General features: G+C 46.4%; 1 protein-coding gene across 1 annotated transcript; it reads left to right on the top strand.

Annotated features, from left to right (window-relative positions):
• The first annotated feature begins 1,182 nt into the window (after positions 1-1,182).
• Positions 1,183-16,917, top strand: FAM83F (family with sequence similarity 83 member F). The gene is made up of 5 exons (XM_077807593.1): positions 1,183-1,626; positions 6,442-6,609; positions 10,960-11,081; positions 11,725-12,464; positions 16,853-16,917. Exons 1-5 carry the CDS (start codon positions 1,183-1,185, stop codon positions 16,915-16,917), a joined length of 1,539 nt encoding a protein of 512 aa, XP_077663719.1.
• Positions 16,918-17,128: the final 211 nt, after the last annotated feature.

Genomic DNA, 17,128 nt, shown 5'->3' on the forward strand with positions numbered 1-17,128 from the left:
AGCTGGGAATGGGCGACAGGGGATGGATCACTTGATGATGATTACCTGTTCTGTTCATTCCCTTGGGCACCTGGTATTGGCCACTGTCAGAAGACCGGATGCTGGGTTAGATGGACCTTTGGTCTGACCCAGTATGACTGTTCTTATGTTAGGTCTATAAAGTCATGAATGGTGCAGAGAAAGTGAATACTTTACTCTTTCACATAATACAAGAACCAGGGGGTCACACAATGAAATTAATAGGCAACCGTTGGGTTTTTTTAAAAAAGGAAGTGCTACTTCACACAAGGTAGAGTCAGCCTCTGGAACTTGTTGCCATGGGATGTTGTGAAAGCCAAAAGTATAAATGAAATAAAAAAGTTTATGAAGGACAGGTCCATCAGTGGCTATTAGCCAAGACGGTCAGGGATGCAACTCCATGCGCTGGGTGGCCCTAGGCATCTGCCTGAGAGATGCTGGGACTGAACCACAGGGAATGGATTTCTTAATGATTGCCCTATTCATTCTCTTTGAAGCACCTGGCATTGGCCATTGTCGGAAGACAGGATACTAGGCTAGATGGACCTTTGGTCTGACTTGGTATGGCTATTCTTATGTTCTTAGGCCCACTGCCAGGTATAAGGTCTGACATCTTGCTACCCATCAGAGCTCAATAGCAGAAAACCGGGAATGCTTCCAACCCAGCTGTAGAGGAGAATCACTTCCAGGCCTGCAGCCCTCGCCTTCGCAGCAGTGGCTGGAGGCAGAGGGAATGGCACATAGCCATGGAGCACAGAGCCGTTGGGGAGCCCCAGTGGCGGGTGCCCGACGGCTGAGGCGCCTCTGGACAGCCAGTGACTGGAGCCCAGGGGTGGCCAGTGAGTCCATGCCCCTAACTAAAGACGTGTGGCTTCCAGGGGGGCTGTGCGGGCCCGTCACAAAGCATTGCCCTGTCCCCATCTCCGCGGGCGCTGATCCCGCCCCCGGCGCCCCTGCCTGGAGGCTGGGTGGTGCCCCGGGCTTTGGCCCCGAAGGGCAGGGGCTGCAGCAGAGCTCGTAGGCGCCGGGGGAGAGGCGCCGGACCAAGCCCGCCCCCAGCCGCGGCTCCACCAGCGGGGCGGGCGCCGGCCGCTGCCAGGTGAGGCGGCCCCGCCCCGCCCCGCCCCGTCTCCCGGCCCGGGCTGCAGCGGGTGAGCGGCGAGCATGGCGGACTCCCAGCTGATCTGCCTGGACGACACGCACGTGAACGAGAAGGTGACCGAGGCCCAGGCCAGGTTCTACTACAGCGAGGAGCAGCGCCGGGCGCTGGAGGTGCTGGTCGCCCAGGGCGAGCCGGCCTACCGGGAGCGGCTGCAGCAGGGGCAGCTGCGGGACTTCCTCTCCAGCCGCGAGCTGCGAGCCCTGCCGGCCGGCTGGCGCGGCTACGATGCGCACCTGGAGGGCGGCGGGGCCGGCGGCGAGGGCGTCTCGCTGGCCTACTGGCCGGAGTGCTCCGACACCGAGGTGCCGCCGCTGGACTTGGGCTGGACGGACAAGAACTTCTACCGGGGCATCAGCCGGGTGAGCCTCTTCACCCACCCCTGGAAGGAGGAGAGCGCGCCGCACCTCAAGCAGATCATTCGGGAGATGATCCAGCAGGCACAGAGGGTAGGTGTGTCCCCTCCCCGGTTCACTTCATCACCCCGGAGCACCGCGAGGGGGCCCTTCCCCCTGCGGGCTGCGGCACTCACACGCCCCCACCGCCCCCTGGTGCTCAGTCCGCTGGGGAAGCGGATCTGCTCGGTGGCTTGTTTCCATTGAGCTCCTCCTCTCCTCTCAGAGGGCAGCAGCGCTTAACTTTGTCATCCGCTGAGCCACTTTTCTTGCACGTCCTGTGAAGAGCGTGATTACTGCAGGGACAGGCGCTGTCCTACAGAGCTTCACTGTAAAGGATTCTGGGAGGCCTCTGGGAAGGAGCTGGCATACAGTGCTTGAACTTGAGGGTCATCATGGATGGAAAAAGTAGAGGAGAAAACACCCCAACAATAAATCGGTTTTCTTTCCTTGCTGTGTCAAATAGGAGACAGTTAGTTATGGGCCCCCAGGATCTATAACCCACTAATGTCCTATCCAGCATCTCATTGTATTCAGTCACTTTACTGTTAATCAAAAAATAAGTTTTGCCAAAGTGACTCCATCAAGAATCTATATCCAGGACTGGATACCCCATTGTTAATGGGGTTTTATATCAGCTGCCCATTTTGTACTGTCAGTTTGAGTCAGTGGCTCAGACAATCACATATTTAGAGTCTCTTTCAATTCTCTTTTTCTCTCTCTCATATGTAGGTAAAACTATTTAAACTCTGTAAATTTAGATAGATTCGTTTCTTGATGGATTTCTAAATCTATAGTTTAGTGGTTGAATGCTCTCTTAATCCAGTCTTGATTGCTAAACAGTTGGATTTGAGACAACATATAGCTGTATTTATCTTTTGGGGGCAGAGAACTGTTGTTAATGTTCTCTGCCAAGAAGACAAACCAATAGGAAGATTCCAAAAGTTTGCATGGAACATGGATGTATCAAGAGTATTTCTCTTGTCAGCTGAGCTGAGGCTCCCAGGAAAGAGATCCCACTTAAAATGGCTTCTCTTCTTGCACAGGTTTCCTTTGGTGTTGGCACTTTCAAAGGTGTCAAATGGGGAGGCTACTTGATCCCTCCCCTTCCCTGCTGCTTTTCTGTGGGTAATGGGTGCCATTTGGGTCTCCCCATGTACACACATCTCTCGCAAAGATTTTCACAATGAATCTGCTATGTGAGACAGGATATGAAGCAGTTTTCTGAAAAGATTCCCTCTTCAAACTACATATTCCCCTTCTTCCCCCACTCTGAATAATGAGGGCCTGATTAATTTGTTCACCTGCACCTTGTGTAGTCACATACCAATGCAAAGTGGCTGTGAAATGTTTGTATTCTGAGTTAGTAGCATTTTACATCTATTTTGCACTTTGCACTGGTGTAAATATCTAGACAAGGGGCAGGGTGGTGAGGAATTGGGCTGTTTCAGCCTCTGTACCTGAAGGCCAAAAGTGGCCAAAAGTTGTTGGGTTTTTTTTTTTTTGTTTTGTTTTGCTGACTTGGACAAACTGAAAACCCTGTGCTCCTCCCAATGCAAAGGTGATTGCATGGACATTTAATGGCCCTGTCTAGATAAACCTGCCTGTCATGCTCATGTGAACTGACCTAGAGAATATTGTCGTAGCCATGTTGGTCCCGGATCTTAGAGACAGAGTGGGTGAAGTAATATTTTTTTATTGGACCACTTTCTGTTGGTTAGAGAGAAAAGCTTTCCAGCTACACGGAGCTCTTCTTCAGGTCTGGGAAAGGTCAGGTCAGCTAAATACATGGTGGAACAGCTTGCTTAGATACCCCAAGAGAACCTGCTTCAATACGGGGGGGGAAAAACATCTGTCACCCCTATTTGTCACCCTTCACCCCACCCTGGAACCCATATAGGGTATCACTAAACTATTACAATCCATACTCAATGGGGACCACATCCTGAAAGAAATGTTTCCTAACCCCTCCCCCATCGCCTCCCCCTTCTAGTCTTCTAACAACTCACCAAGCTTCTCAGATGCAAGCTCATCACAGACCAGGAACCATGAGCTCAAAGCACCACCAGACCTTGCCAGAACATCTGCAGGTTTTGCATCTGTTATATCTACACCGCTACAATGACCGTTACCCCCACATCACACCTTTCAAGATCCGTGGGTCCTACATGTGTCTATCGTAACATGTGGTGTACCTCAGGCAGTGCACTAAATGCCCCCCAAACAGCTATGTGGATGAAACCAGATAATCACTATGCTCTCAAATGAACTCGCACAGAAAAATGATAAAAGATTAACATATCAATTACCAATGGGCGAACACTTTTCACAAAACGAGCGCTCCATATCTGACCCCCTCAGTCCTTGTCCTCAAAGGAAACCTGCACAAGGCCTTCAAAAGAGGGGCCTGGGAGCTTAAATTTGTAACTTTGCTAGACACTAAAAATCATGGTCTTAGGGGCAGCTTCTTTCTCCCCTTGCAGAGGGGGGCTGAGCAGGTGTTGATAACACATGGCACATTTCTAAGGCTTATCAGTGTTTTACAAAGATTAATAAATGAAGCCTCCTCGCCACTGTGAGGTAGACTAGTATTGTCTTGCCAACCCTCTACATGTCTGCGAAGAGTCAGGCACACCTGTTGCACTACAGAAATAACTAGCCCCGTGTTATAGATAAAGATGGTGGGAAACTGTGGTGGGGGGTAGCCCCGCATACTCTGAATTGCTCTTTGTCACTTTTCCAGGTAATCTAGGGAGATCATCACCAGGTAACCCTGTCTGCATCTTCCCTATGGCACAGTCATTGCCAATTTGTAAACCGTGATACGCTATTTGTGCCAGCATTACAAACATCCTGGAGCAAGTGCCACATGGTGAGCATTTGTCACCTATTTTCAGAAAATTTCAGGGCCGTCATTTGTTTTCATGAGTATATCCCATTCCTACAGTTTGCAGGGGAACTAGGGCCCAGCATTTATTTGAGAAACCAAGGCATCATTTTTGTGACATTATTTTGTTTACCAAGGCAAATGTAAACAGGTGACAGTCCCCACCTAGGCTTGATGTAGCCCAGCCAGAAAAGGGACTGCTCATCACAAGAGGAGGGGTGGAATGTAATAAAGACTTCTGCCCAGAGTACTGGAGGAAGAGATGATCTACAGGAGGTGCAGAATGTTTCTCTCTCGCTGTTATGTTCTTGGTCTTGGGGCAATTACTGTGGAGCTGGGAGTATTTTGCCCTCCCCCTGCCACTGTTTTAGTCTAGCTTCGCCTTTGCACCAGGAACTCCAGCCCAGATCCTATCTGATGACAGGGCAATGTTCTGCCACTAGCTGGCCATATTTGGCCCTATGTCACAGAGGTGGTTGTGTGTATAGCTTATTCACTCTCTGATCACCTGTGGCAAATACGTGTAGCTAAGTATGCTGGAAGCTGTCTGTCGTTTAAGAACAGAACGGGTCTGGTGGAGCAATGGTCTTTGGCAGTGGTAAGTCCCTGTCTGTATGGTGAGAGTCTGCTGTGGCATGGTTTGGAGCATACAAGGGCAATCTCTTTCCCAGATTCAATTTGCCTCTCTAGTGAGGATTATTCACCCTGCTGTAGTTACTGCCCCTTGAAGCCTGAGTTGGACCTCTTCCAACCTTCAGCTGAAGGAAAGGGGCTCTTCTCTGCACTGAGCTGGGAACCATACTGCCTGATTGGGTTGAAAAAGAGTTTAAAATAGTTTCATGCTATCTCTGTTTAACACAATACTGCTGGCCATTGTGAACGGCGCCCATGGAATTTAAACTTTATTCAGACAACTCTGTTCCCAGCCTGTAGTGCAGAGCGCCTCTCACTGCCCAAGTTTACATGCCTGCCATAAATGAATGAGATCAGCCTCCTGTGGTGATTCATTCACAGCCTTCCAAAGGCTGGGGAAAGTCTTTCAGGAGAAAGAGGCAAGTTGGGACTTGATATTTCTAGTGTTTTAAAACGGGAGAATAGGGTAGGGTGTGGACCTCAGAGAAAAGCCCTTTGAGATCACCTTCCCATATTGTAAAGGGTGCCAACTATCTTCTTGCTTTGTAATTTCCTGTAACCACTGACTGTTCAGGCTTTTGTGAGTTTAACAGCATGTTAACGTAGTCTTTTGCTTTTTTTTTAATAAATTTTGTGTTTGGAAAAATGTATCCTGTTGGGCATTCAAAGTGAAAGGGGGTGGGGAGGATTTTTGTAGCACCAACAAACGCAGAACTGAATGCCAGACCATCTCTGTTGTTATAAATATGAGCAGGTGTGTTTGAACCCCCTAGGTCAGATATAGAAATGCATTGCTTGTGAACCCAGCCCAGGTAGGAGAATTCTTAAGGGAATCTGTGGAACAGAAAAACAAAATCCCACTTCTCCCCACACCCTTAGTATTCTGTCTCCTCTGCCCACAATTTCTCTGGCCCCTTGTGCTGAGCAGGTGAACCTTGGTTTTCCAGGGTCTCTTCACATGTAGGTAAATCACTGTGAGACAAACATGGTGGAGAGGTCTCACAGTGGAGGTGAAAACCGGGCAGCTGGCTGTGTTGTTCTTCATGCCTCTGATTAATATGCAGCATTCCCTGGAAATGACAAGAGAGCTCCCAACAAGAACTAACAAACTCTTTCCTTGTACATGTGCAGGCACTGGGAGCCATGCCAGGAAATAATGAGATTACTGAATTGTGTTCAGACATGTGTTTCTCTCGCGCTTTAGTTTGCCTTGAGTATACTCTCTACCCAGCTGGCCTGGCACCCAGACCCTTTTGTTTTATATTAGGAGTGAGATGGGGACATGCAAACACACTATCTCTAATACTGTATTTTACTTGCCTCTCTTTCTGCCCGATCCTTGCTTCCAGATCATTGCGGTGGTAATGGATCTGTTTACAGACCGGGACATCTTCCAAGATATTGTGGACGCAGCATACAAGCGCCGGATCCCAGTCTATATAATCCTGGATGAGGAGGGTGTGAAGTTCTTCCTGGAGATGTGCAAGTGTATGAATCTCAGTAGCTTCCAGATCCAGGTAATATACTGTGGTACAATGGAGGCCATGTCAACGGTACAGATGTTCAGGTGTAATGCCCAGGTGTAGACACTTGCTACGTCAACAGAAGGGGATTTATTTGTCAATATAGCTCATTTTTTTTCAAGAAGCAGTAGCTAGGTTGACTGAAGAATTCGTCCTTCGACTTAGCCATGTTTACACCGGAGGTTAGGCCAACCTAACTATGGTGTTATGGGTGTAAAATTTTTCACAGCTCTGAATGATGTAGCCTGGTCGATTTAACTTTTCATTATAGATCAGGCCAGAGCTTAAAGGGCCTTTGTGTCTCCAACAAGGGGCTGAGCTGCTGCAATTCTGGGGTGGATCAGAGACTGTTTGGATGGATAGCTGAGTCCCTTCTAGTTGCAATGTGCTCTGGTTGGCAGAGGGGAGTTGGGGACAGGAGCCATATTGGAAAGCAGGAGAGTAAGAAAATGGTTCTCTGGTGCTGAGTGGAGAAGGAGAAGACAGAGGAATGACCTTGGTGGGGGAGCCCAGAGTAGGAAGGGGCCTGAGGAGGGTTTGTGGCTGACTGACTTAAGCATCCCTGATTGGAGAGAACTTTGTCATGGAGAATCATGTGCCTCTGGAGCAGGGATTCCAACTGATCTAGAACCAAAAGGTCTCAGTCATTCTCTGACTATTATTTGGGCCTGTCGATTTTGTTTATCTGAATGTTATCTAATTCTGTCTCGTTACTTTACTGAACTCACTTCTATTATCTCTGCCAGACTGGGACTAAAGTTCCCTGCTAATTTTGTGACCCCAATGTGTGAGTGAGTGTTTTTCCTGGGTGAAGGCATTGCATGGGAGTGCCTGCAGAGCTTGCCTCCAGGGTTTGTGGGTAGAGGTCACTAATTTTTGTGCACTACTGCTCAGGCCTATATGCACCAAGACGGTGTCAGTTACAGTATGTTCACGTACCAGTGTCACAGAACTGGAATAAAGGTCTGGGTCTAGTCTACCTGATAAGGAATAGTGTGTGGGCAGTAGGAAAATTTTCACATTAAAGAGAGAGAGAGACAGACAGGTCCCCTTCATGTATATACCATAACCTGCTGTGAGGCCATGACCAGCCTGCTTTGATTCCTAGCTGGAAATCGCTGGTCATTGCTCAGGGTGAAAACCAGGTCTCCTGTGGTTGAAGTAATTGCAAAGCAAATTCAAATACAAAGAATATGGTTTCCTGAAGCCTGAGAGTGGTAGATAAAAATAAGGCTTCTGCAACCAGAGGTTTCTAAATGGATACAAACTGGAGGGTTGAGTCTAGCTGAGGTCTAGGCTTGTCCTCTGCTTTCTTTTTTCAAAAAATGTGTAATGGCTACACTCCCCTTTTATACTTAGCTTCCTGCTGCCATTGGGGGAGACTTCAGTTCTTGAGTTCACCCTTATTCCCCCATGAATGGGCTTCACTGCCAGTCTTGCAATGAAGTCAGACTTCTGATCTCCTTCTCAGGGATAGTAGTTTTTACTTTCACCCAGCTAAATAGCAGGTAGCCATATCAGCTTTTGCTGGGTTTTCCTCAGATCTTACAGGTTAAGCAGGATCAAGCTAGATCAGTACTGGAATGCGAGACCTCCAAGGAACACACAGGTTCTGCAAGAAGTGGTGGTGCCAATGACTGAATAGATGGTACTTTCCCCTGTGTTCACATTGAACTAAGGTCCTAACATGGTAATAAGGGGGTGGTCTGCTGCTGGAAGTGCCATCTTCCAAGTGAGCTGTAACACCGAGATACTGATTAGTTGCAGTCGTTAAATGATCCCATAGCACTCTGATTTTTTTTTTTTTTTTAACTCTTAAGAAATGTTCTGGCCGTATTTTAATTTAGGAAATTACACTCTGCTTCAACTGGATATCGTATTCTTTCTCTTAGGGTACATCTACATTTGAGCTGGGAGGTGTGATTCCTAGCTTAGCACCTAAAAATAGCAGTGTGTCCACAGCAGCTAAGGCGAGTCGCCTAAGTACATACCCAGGGAGTTGGACGAGATTGTACTTGGGGCAGCTAACTTGAGAGGCCACCTAGGGTGATGCAGACACACTGCTGTTTTTAGGTGATAGCTTGAGCAGAGCTAGCATGGATACGTCTGTGCAAGCTGGGAATCACACCTCCCAGCTCAAATGTAGACATGCCCTTAAGCTATTTAATAGCATAGTAGTGCTCCGTCCTAGAGGTGAGTACATTTCAGTGGAGCGATACTGTTCCCTCTGTATAGTTTATTTATCAATCTTTGAATACCCTGAGATCTTTCAGGGTAAGAGACGTTATAGAAATATATGTTTTTGGAGATAATTGATGTGGTATACTCACAACATCGCATGTTATTTGTGTTTTCTGCACATGAAGCCATATCGATATAGCTTTGTCTCCACACTGTTACAGGGTATTTGGGTGATTTTTGTTGTTGTATTTTTCTACTCCCTCTGTGCACATGTAAAGAGTCATTTTTAGATCACAGTAATTAAAAGAAAATCAAATTTGAATTCTTTTTACCAAAAGCAGGAAATGCAATGTGCAAATCCAGTGAAAACTCCACTTGCTAAATACTGTTGTAACATTGCTGGCTGTGTGCTCACACAGACTGCTCTAGTCAGATTGCTTCCTGGTTAAACAAAAAAAGTCACATAACCTCTTGTACCTTTTTCTGACTGATGTGAAAAAATGAGGTCATTCTGTTTGCAGATCATGGGCTATTGACTAGCATACAGCAAAATCCAGGTTGGTTAAATAGGAAAAGATCTTCAGTGGAAAACCAGATGGATAAAAATGTTATAATAAACACCGGAGAGGACACCCTTCTTCTGGTGTGTTCTCCCTGACCTGCATTCAGCATTCCACGCACATGACTCACTATGAGGCCTTGAGCAAGTCACTTTGACTTTCTCAGGTCCCCCGTCCATGACATAGAGTAGTAATACTTATGGGGTATTGTGGTGGTTAATTAGCTAATGTCTGCACAGCACTTCAAACATACAAGTAGTAGATGATTGCAAGTATTCTAATTTATTATTAGTCAGAATTTGTACTGACACTGCAGCATTTCTATTGAACAAATGCAACCGATATGATGAAGAGATTAAAAATTACATATTATATTCAGAAAACTAGGATTTTAAAAGAATTCTGGATTTCTTTGGTCACAGTAAGTTCACCTATGGCTGGAAATCCAGACTGGTACAGCCAGGGCCACGTGGTTCTTTAACCATATGACATAGGTCAAAACAGCATAGCACTTGTTTGTTGTTGTACTATTCTTGTATGTTATGTGCAGATAGACATCTGACACTTAAAGGCATATAGCCTTAAGTCAGCATTTTTCTAGTCTACTTAGGACATTAGTACAACTGACCCTTATACCACCAAATCTCTCAAAGAGGATTCTGTGGTCTGTCATGCCCTCTGATCTCTTTGCACTGGGCAGAATCCTTCCCAATCCACTGGTAAGGAGACGAGTTCTCCTCTTACTGTAGCAGGAGGAGACTAGGAAACCTCCATTATGGAAGGCCAGCGGAATCTCTCCTACTGGAATGTTCCAGAAAATTGGGATGTTCTCTCCTCTTGTTGTCTCTGATAGTAAAATTGTCCAGACTTTTAATTTGCCTCCATTTACCAAGCCCTACTTTATCACTATGACAACACAAATGAGACCAGTGCCTGAGGCCCTGACTCAGGTCTCCATTTCAGCCCCTTTAAATTAACACCAGGTGGATCTTCCCGTAGGAGAGTCTCCCTTCCACCATCCTCCCAGCATAGGAATATGCAGGGGTTAGGAGTTTATGCGGCCACAATGCACTGTTCTCTAGCTAGTCTAGACTGGCAGAGTGGCTTATGGGTGATTGGGGGTGTACCCAGGATTTAGAGAGTGCAAAAATGCGACTGTTGATTCACTCCCCCTCCTGGGTGGGTCTCCTGAGGCTGCAGCTCGGAATTGGGGACTGAGGATCATTTTCTTCCCTTAGATTTTGAAAGTTTTGTCCCACCTGCATTTTAGACTTCTCAGTGCTGGCATGAAAAGGAGAATGGGGCAGGCAGAGTTGCAAGCACATTTAACGTATTGGACAGGCCTACAGATTTATGGAGGAGAGTGCCCTGTATAGAAAATAAGTGACCAGCTGGGACAGACAGCGGAAGTACATTCTGCCTTGGATTATCCCTTCTGCAACTTTTCTGAGTTCTGTTGGCCAATGTGAAATAAGCTCTAGCATTGAGTGAGGTGAGGTGAGATGAGATGAGATGACTGGGTTGGTGGCCCCTGGAGCTGCAGGATTATCTGATTCTCTATATGCATGATTTGTTGTGACTTGTTTTTTCACCTTCCTGTTAGAACATCCGTGTACGTTTTGTGACGGGAGTTGGGTTCTATATGCCATCAGGGAAGATCAAAGGCACCTTGGCCTCCCGGTTCCTGATGGTGGATGGTGAAAAAGTGGCCACTGGGTCCTACAGGTGGGTCACTCACCCAGGATATGCCCATGTTCTTTGTATAAGGTCTACCCCATGCTTTACCTAGGGGAGGTGGGGAGCAGCCCCCTTCTTTTTTTATTCCCTAACAGTTGGTCCAGTCCATTTCCTAGCAAGGCTGCTGTGTCCAGTTGAGCTCTTTGTAGATGTCTGATGTGGGATAGAGAACACAGAACTAACTTTTGAAGGATAGAGTATCCCTGTGTCAACAGAACGTTCCACTGAATGAGAGAATTCCTCCTCCTCACTAGCCAGTGGCCAAATGGGATTCCCCAGCATCCCCTGTGGCCAGTTTGCTATCTAGAAGAGGTTAGCAGGGCAGTATAGAGAGCCCTTCTGCCAATTCAGCAACAGCAGGTTAAGTGTGGTTACCAGTGTCCTTGTCCAGATGGGGGAACTGTACTTTAAGGTGTCACAGCTTTCTCTACGAGATTTGTCCACCTGTACGATAAACAACAGACTTAAAAATGTATACAGTGCCACTCAAGTGGGTAAGATACTCGTCACATGGTTGCAATGTTGTGTGTTTCTGAATGCTGAGAGTTCAGGGGTGGTCATTTGGGGGTTGGAGAGGTGTCAGGTCTCCCTATCTCCATGCAAAAATCTAACAGTGGCTTCTCTCTGCCAGCTTCACTTGGAGCTCATCCCACATCGACAGAAACATCCTCCTGTTGTTGACGGGGCAGAATGTGGAGATGTTTGATGTCGAGTTTCGTGAGCTCTACGCCATCTCTGAGGAGGTCAATCTCTACAAGGAGCTGAACATTGCTAGCCCTTTTAATTCAGGAGTTGGGATATCGGCGCTTCGCTCCTCCACTGTGTCTCGTAAGATGATCAACCCCAAGTATGGTCTAGTGACAGGGGCTGCCCCTGGTGAAATGTTCTGGGCTTCACGCCAGAGGCAGGAGGCACAGGAGAAACTGGAAAGGAATGAGGAGGAAAGTGAGTCAAAGAAGCGGCTGAATCAGTTTCTGAATGACTTGATCACGGTGGAGCAGGTGCTACCAGAAATTCTGCCACCTCTTGAGAGCTTGGGGAGAGAGAACCGTAGTCCCCAGAGATTGCTCTCCTGGTTCCATCGGGGTCTGAAACATAAGTCCAAATCCAGGGAGTCCATTCGCGACACCAAAAAGGACGAGGAAGCTAGCAGCTCTGTTACCAATGGGGAAACCAATTCCAAGCAGGGTAAGAGGATTGGCAGCGGCTTTTTCAGCAGGAAAGCTAAACGGCCCCCCGTCATGAAAACTGAGGCCAATTCTTTTGCCAGTGAGGGACCCTCAGGAGAAGAGTTTGTGATCGTGAAGACGGCATGCGAGGACCTGATCAGCTTCAGCCCTGTCAGCATTCGGAGTAGTGTGGGCACCTCAGGTAAACCACCTCCACCACAGTTCCCCTAGGCTCCCCCAGTGCAGGCACATGAGGGTAGCTCCAATCATTTCTTTTCCTCTCTGCCTTAAAATGACACAGAGAGCAACTGAGGCCAATGAAACAAAATCATCTTGCAGGCATTTTTAAGGGGAAATTTTGTGAGACTTGCACTTCTCATGTGACTTCCTTTGGTGGTCTGGAGGTGGGGAGGGTGAATCTCTCTCTTATTTCCCCATGTAAAAAGGTTCCAGGCACAGGTACTTTGCTCCCCAGCTGGAAGCAGTGTTAGTGGTTCACAGCCATCTTAGGTGCTAGCAGAGAACCTTGTGTTGTACTTCAGGGACCCTTTTGGCAGTGCACAGTTGCACGGACAGGTTTTAGACGTCTCCTACCACCTAACCTACTCATCTTTACTTGACTGGATATAGAGTTATTATGACAAGGTTATGGTGGGAGGGAAAACAGAGTGGGAGAATCCTACATAATCTACTCCTTTTCCATTTCCCCCCCCCCCCATCAAACGTGGGGGAGATCATCATGGAATTAGAAGCTAGGGAGTTATCGCAACATGGCCATGATCAGTGCTTGCGACATGTCCTTCAGTGGCTTTGTCCAGGTTAGTTTTCAGTGACTCAAGTGAATTCAGAACTGGCAAATCCCCTTCACATGCTAGTTCCTGAAAGGTTTAGATGTTGACAGACTGGAACAAACCTATAGACTATCCAGGCTAGTCCCCCTCTCTGACAGTGACCCATTGTGGATGCTGTGGAGAGAGTTGCAAAACTAGAACATGTCATATAGCAGGGGAATAAATTATGTTAGGACAATGGTCCCCAAACTTTTTCGGTCACCCACACCCCCTGTTACCCAGTCTGCTCACCCACCTTCCCCCGGAGCCATGGTCGGGGCTGGTACTGCAGGTCAGGGGCTGCAGCTGTGGGCAGGGCCGGAGTCGAGCTGGGGGGCGCTCCCTCCCCACCTGCTTGGGGGGGGTGCCCCAGACCCCACTGCAGCCCCTGAATGTTCCTCTGTGCCCCCCTAGGGGTTGTGCCCTACACTTCGGGGACCTTAGGGGAGTAATTTCTTCCTGACCCATCTTAACCAGGGATCATTCTATGCCCAAAAGAATGTGAAATGTGACGTTTAGCGTGGGGGAGGAACGGAGATTTGTTAAGCCTGAAACTGCCATTTTTAAAAAATGGAACGAGACTCCAGAGACCAAGAAAGTGAGGAGGGTATTGGGGAGAAAGATGAGATTAAAAAACTGCCATTGGTTGGATTCTTAGAAATATTTCTGCTGAGAGAGAAAGAGAGAGAGAGATTTAAATCCCAAATCTACTTAACACAGATTGAAACAAGATGAGAATAGTCTAGTCTGGGCCACAATAGATCCATTTTGGAGGGCACCCTTAGAATATGGGAAGTTGGGAGTGAGCCCTCCCCTCCCCCATCTCAAGTGACTGCATATTCTCTGCACAGATAGTATATGTTAGATACTCTGCTGGTTCCCTTCCACGGAGGTTGGAAATCTGTAGACTTATTGGGAATCAGATGGGTTGAGCTAAGGGCTTTCAGTACCCTCTAGTGACAAAACTAGAGAACTGTTGAGTCTGTTTCCCACCTGTCTCTCTAAAGAGGCAATTTAAAGTGATAGAGATCCTATATGTCTAACCCCTGACTCTAGCTGTTGTAAAATAGTTCTCCCACCATCCTGTCACTCCCACATGTTATTTCAAAATGAGGTTGTTACCTTTCTAGGGCACGAGCTGTGTCTTCCTATCAGTACTGTAAGTCAGTGGTTCTCAACCAGGGGCAAATGTATCCCTGGGGGTATTCAGAGGATCCCAGGGGGGTACATCAACTTATCTAGATATTTGCCTAGTTTTACAACAGGCTACATAAAAAGCACTAGCAAAGTCTGCAAACTAAAATTTCATGCAGACAATGACTTATTTATACTGCTCTAAAGACTATACACTGAAATGTAAATACAAGATTTATATTCCAATTCATTTATTTTATAATTATATATTAAAAATGAGAGCATAAGCAATTTTTCAGTAATAGTGTGGCTGTGACACTTTTTTGTATTTTTATGTCTGATTTTGTAAGCAAATAATTTTTAAGTGAGTTGAAACTTAGGGGTATGCAAGACGACTCAGACTCCTGAAAGGGGTACAGTAGTCTGGAAAGTTTGAGAACCACTGCTGTAAGTCACCTACCACAATTTGGGGTAGTATACGAATAATGAGATGGTAAAAAGAAAACTCACTCAAAGTTTATACTTAGTATTAATTTATAAAGTAAATGCAGCAAAAATCTTAGAAATCTAAAGTCAACAGCGAACTTGGTGGCCATGTGGGCGGCCTACATTTTGAGGGTTTGTTTTTGTTTTTTTTTTTTTGGGGGGGGGGGGGGCGGCGGCGGCGTAAGTAGGGCAGTCACCTTGTGTACAAACTTCCAGGTAGCATTCTGCCGCTGGGCTTTTTTACATCTGCTCTGATTGGCTGGCCTTTTTTTTTTTTTTTGGCGTGGCAGCTGGGAGTGGCTGGCAAAATAGCTAGGGTCACTTCTGCATGTGGGTCTCTTATTTAGGTTTATACAAATAATAAAAAGGTGCTGGTTCAAAAGTGTAGGTGACCTGACACCACAACAGTGGGTGCAAGTGGATCTAAGGGAGTGTGAATATAAGGGTGGAGGAGGGATATAACTTAAGCATTGCCTTAGAATTTGGATCACAGTCTCTGCCCCAAGATGCTTATAGTCAAAGAGCTTGATCTTGCAACCTTCTCTAATCAATGTGGCTACTCCAAGAGTAAGGTTCAGGCCCCAAGGTAACACTTGAGAAGTGGGGACTAGGGGGAAAGAGGAGAACAAGGGGTACGTTAATAAGATCATGTGGTTTCTTTGTTAGTAACAGGCTGCTTGAGGGTTTAATAAAACTTCTTAGGCCTGCATGTGGAGTGGCATTCGTGCTTCAAGAAAATGTGAGGCACTTCTTACTACTAAGATAACTTCAGGGCTGGCTTCATTTTAAAACTCCAAGGGTGGCTCGATGTCGGCCTAAGTGAGGAATACTGCAGTGCTGTGTTTGAGGCTGGAGGGGAAGGTTGGAACACAACCGAGGTGCTTTGAATGCAGTTGGGTGCAATTATCCAAAGCTTCACACTTTGAATTAGATACATGTGTTTTTTAAAGATTCACGCAAGCATGTATTAACCCTTTGGGCTTACCTGTCCACACATCCTCTAAAGTTACTATTAATTATATTTAACTGTAGAGACACATGCCATGGTACAAATACATAGAGAGACCAGATTCCCATTGCTTGTATTGATCACTATCTGAGAGAAACTGTCCTGGCCTCTGGCTCATGCTCAGTCAATAGTAAGAAGGGACAGAAGTAAGCTTTGTGGCAGGACTTGAAAAATCTTACTGGCTGTTTACATTCCAGAAGACTATACCAGAATTAGATACAGCCAGAGATAGATACAAACTGTGTGGGTTGTAGAGCCTCACCTGTGAAGACTGGGGGTAATGCCATGATCAGAAGCCTAGCCTCCACTTACTGGGATTTCTGCTAGGGTGATGTCCCAGTGTATACTGCTTGAGGACTTCATTTTTAATAAGTGTTACCCCCTGGATCTTGAGCAGCCTCCCGCACCAGCATCTTCTGTGTTGAATGAAATACATCTAGTTTAGCTATCAGCTGCCTAAGGGGGATAGGATAACTTTACAAGTATTAAAGGGTTCAGACATCAGGGAGGAGAGGGAAAGAAGGAAACTGTTGAGAGTGGTGGCCAGGGGATGATTAGGAGTAATGGAATGAAACTCAGAACATGACTATTTAGGCTAGATATGACACTTAACTGTGGGTTTATTACACCCCAGATTTGTGTCTAAAGAAAAGTTTTGGGAGCCCCATCACTCTGGACATTTGAAAGTAGAGTGAGTAAAGCACTGCAGAACATATTGTAGGGACTAAGGCTGCACTGCTTAGGTGGACAAGCTGACCCTGTAGCCTTTTTTCATCTCTAACTCTTTGGAAGTGTCCCAAGCAAGCAGTGACCAGGTCTGGCCTTTCTTGCCTTCTGTGAGCTGAGGAGACCATAGTTCAGGCTGTCATGCTTACAGACCAGGAAATAGAGTTCATTTCTCTAGTCGTTGTAAAGCTTTGTCATCTTTTGTTTCTGGAGTCTGCCTTTTTTTGGGTGTCTCCTGATTTCACAGTTAGAAAGTGAGATGGTTCCCCCCTTCTCGCTCCCCCCCAAAAAAGAGGGGTGAATGTGGGTCTAAAACAAGCAATATAATGAGAGAGAGTTGAAAGTTGTGTGCTGAAAGTTTTTTATAAAAATCTTTATTTTATTTTTTTAACCTTTTTATTACAGGTAAAATTAACCCAAACTCTCCCACAGGGGATAAAAACAAACAGTCAGCCTGTGTGATGTCTTGATCTGGAAGGAATGTCAGAAGAATTGAAGACCCCAAAAGAGCATTTGATGGAACGTATGACTTCTTTCCTATTTGAAACTTGCAGAACTTGTTCTCACACAAATGGTCTTTCAAACCACTATAAATGTCCAGGATGCAGCTTGCACCTCCAGTGAAAGCACACGTGTTGCATAAAGCATAAAAATGTGGATGGTTCCTATGTAAGGATTAGC

Source organism: Eretmochelys imbricata, chromosome 1 (genome assembly GCF_965152235.1).
Source record: "Eretmochelys imbricata isolate rEreImb1 chromosome 1, rEreImb1.hap1, whole genome shotgun sequence".
Classification (NCBI taxonomy): Eukaryota; Metazoa; Chordata; order Testudines; family Cheloniidae; genus Eretmochelys; species Eretmochelys imbricata.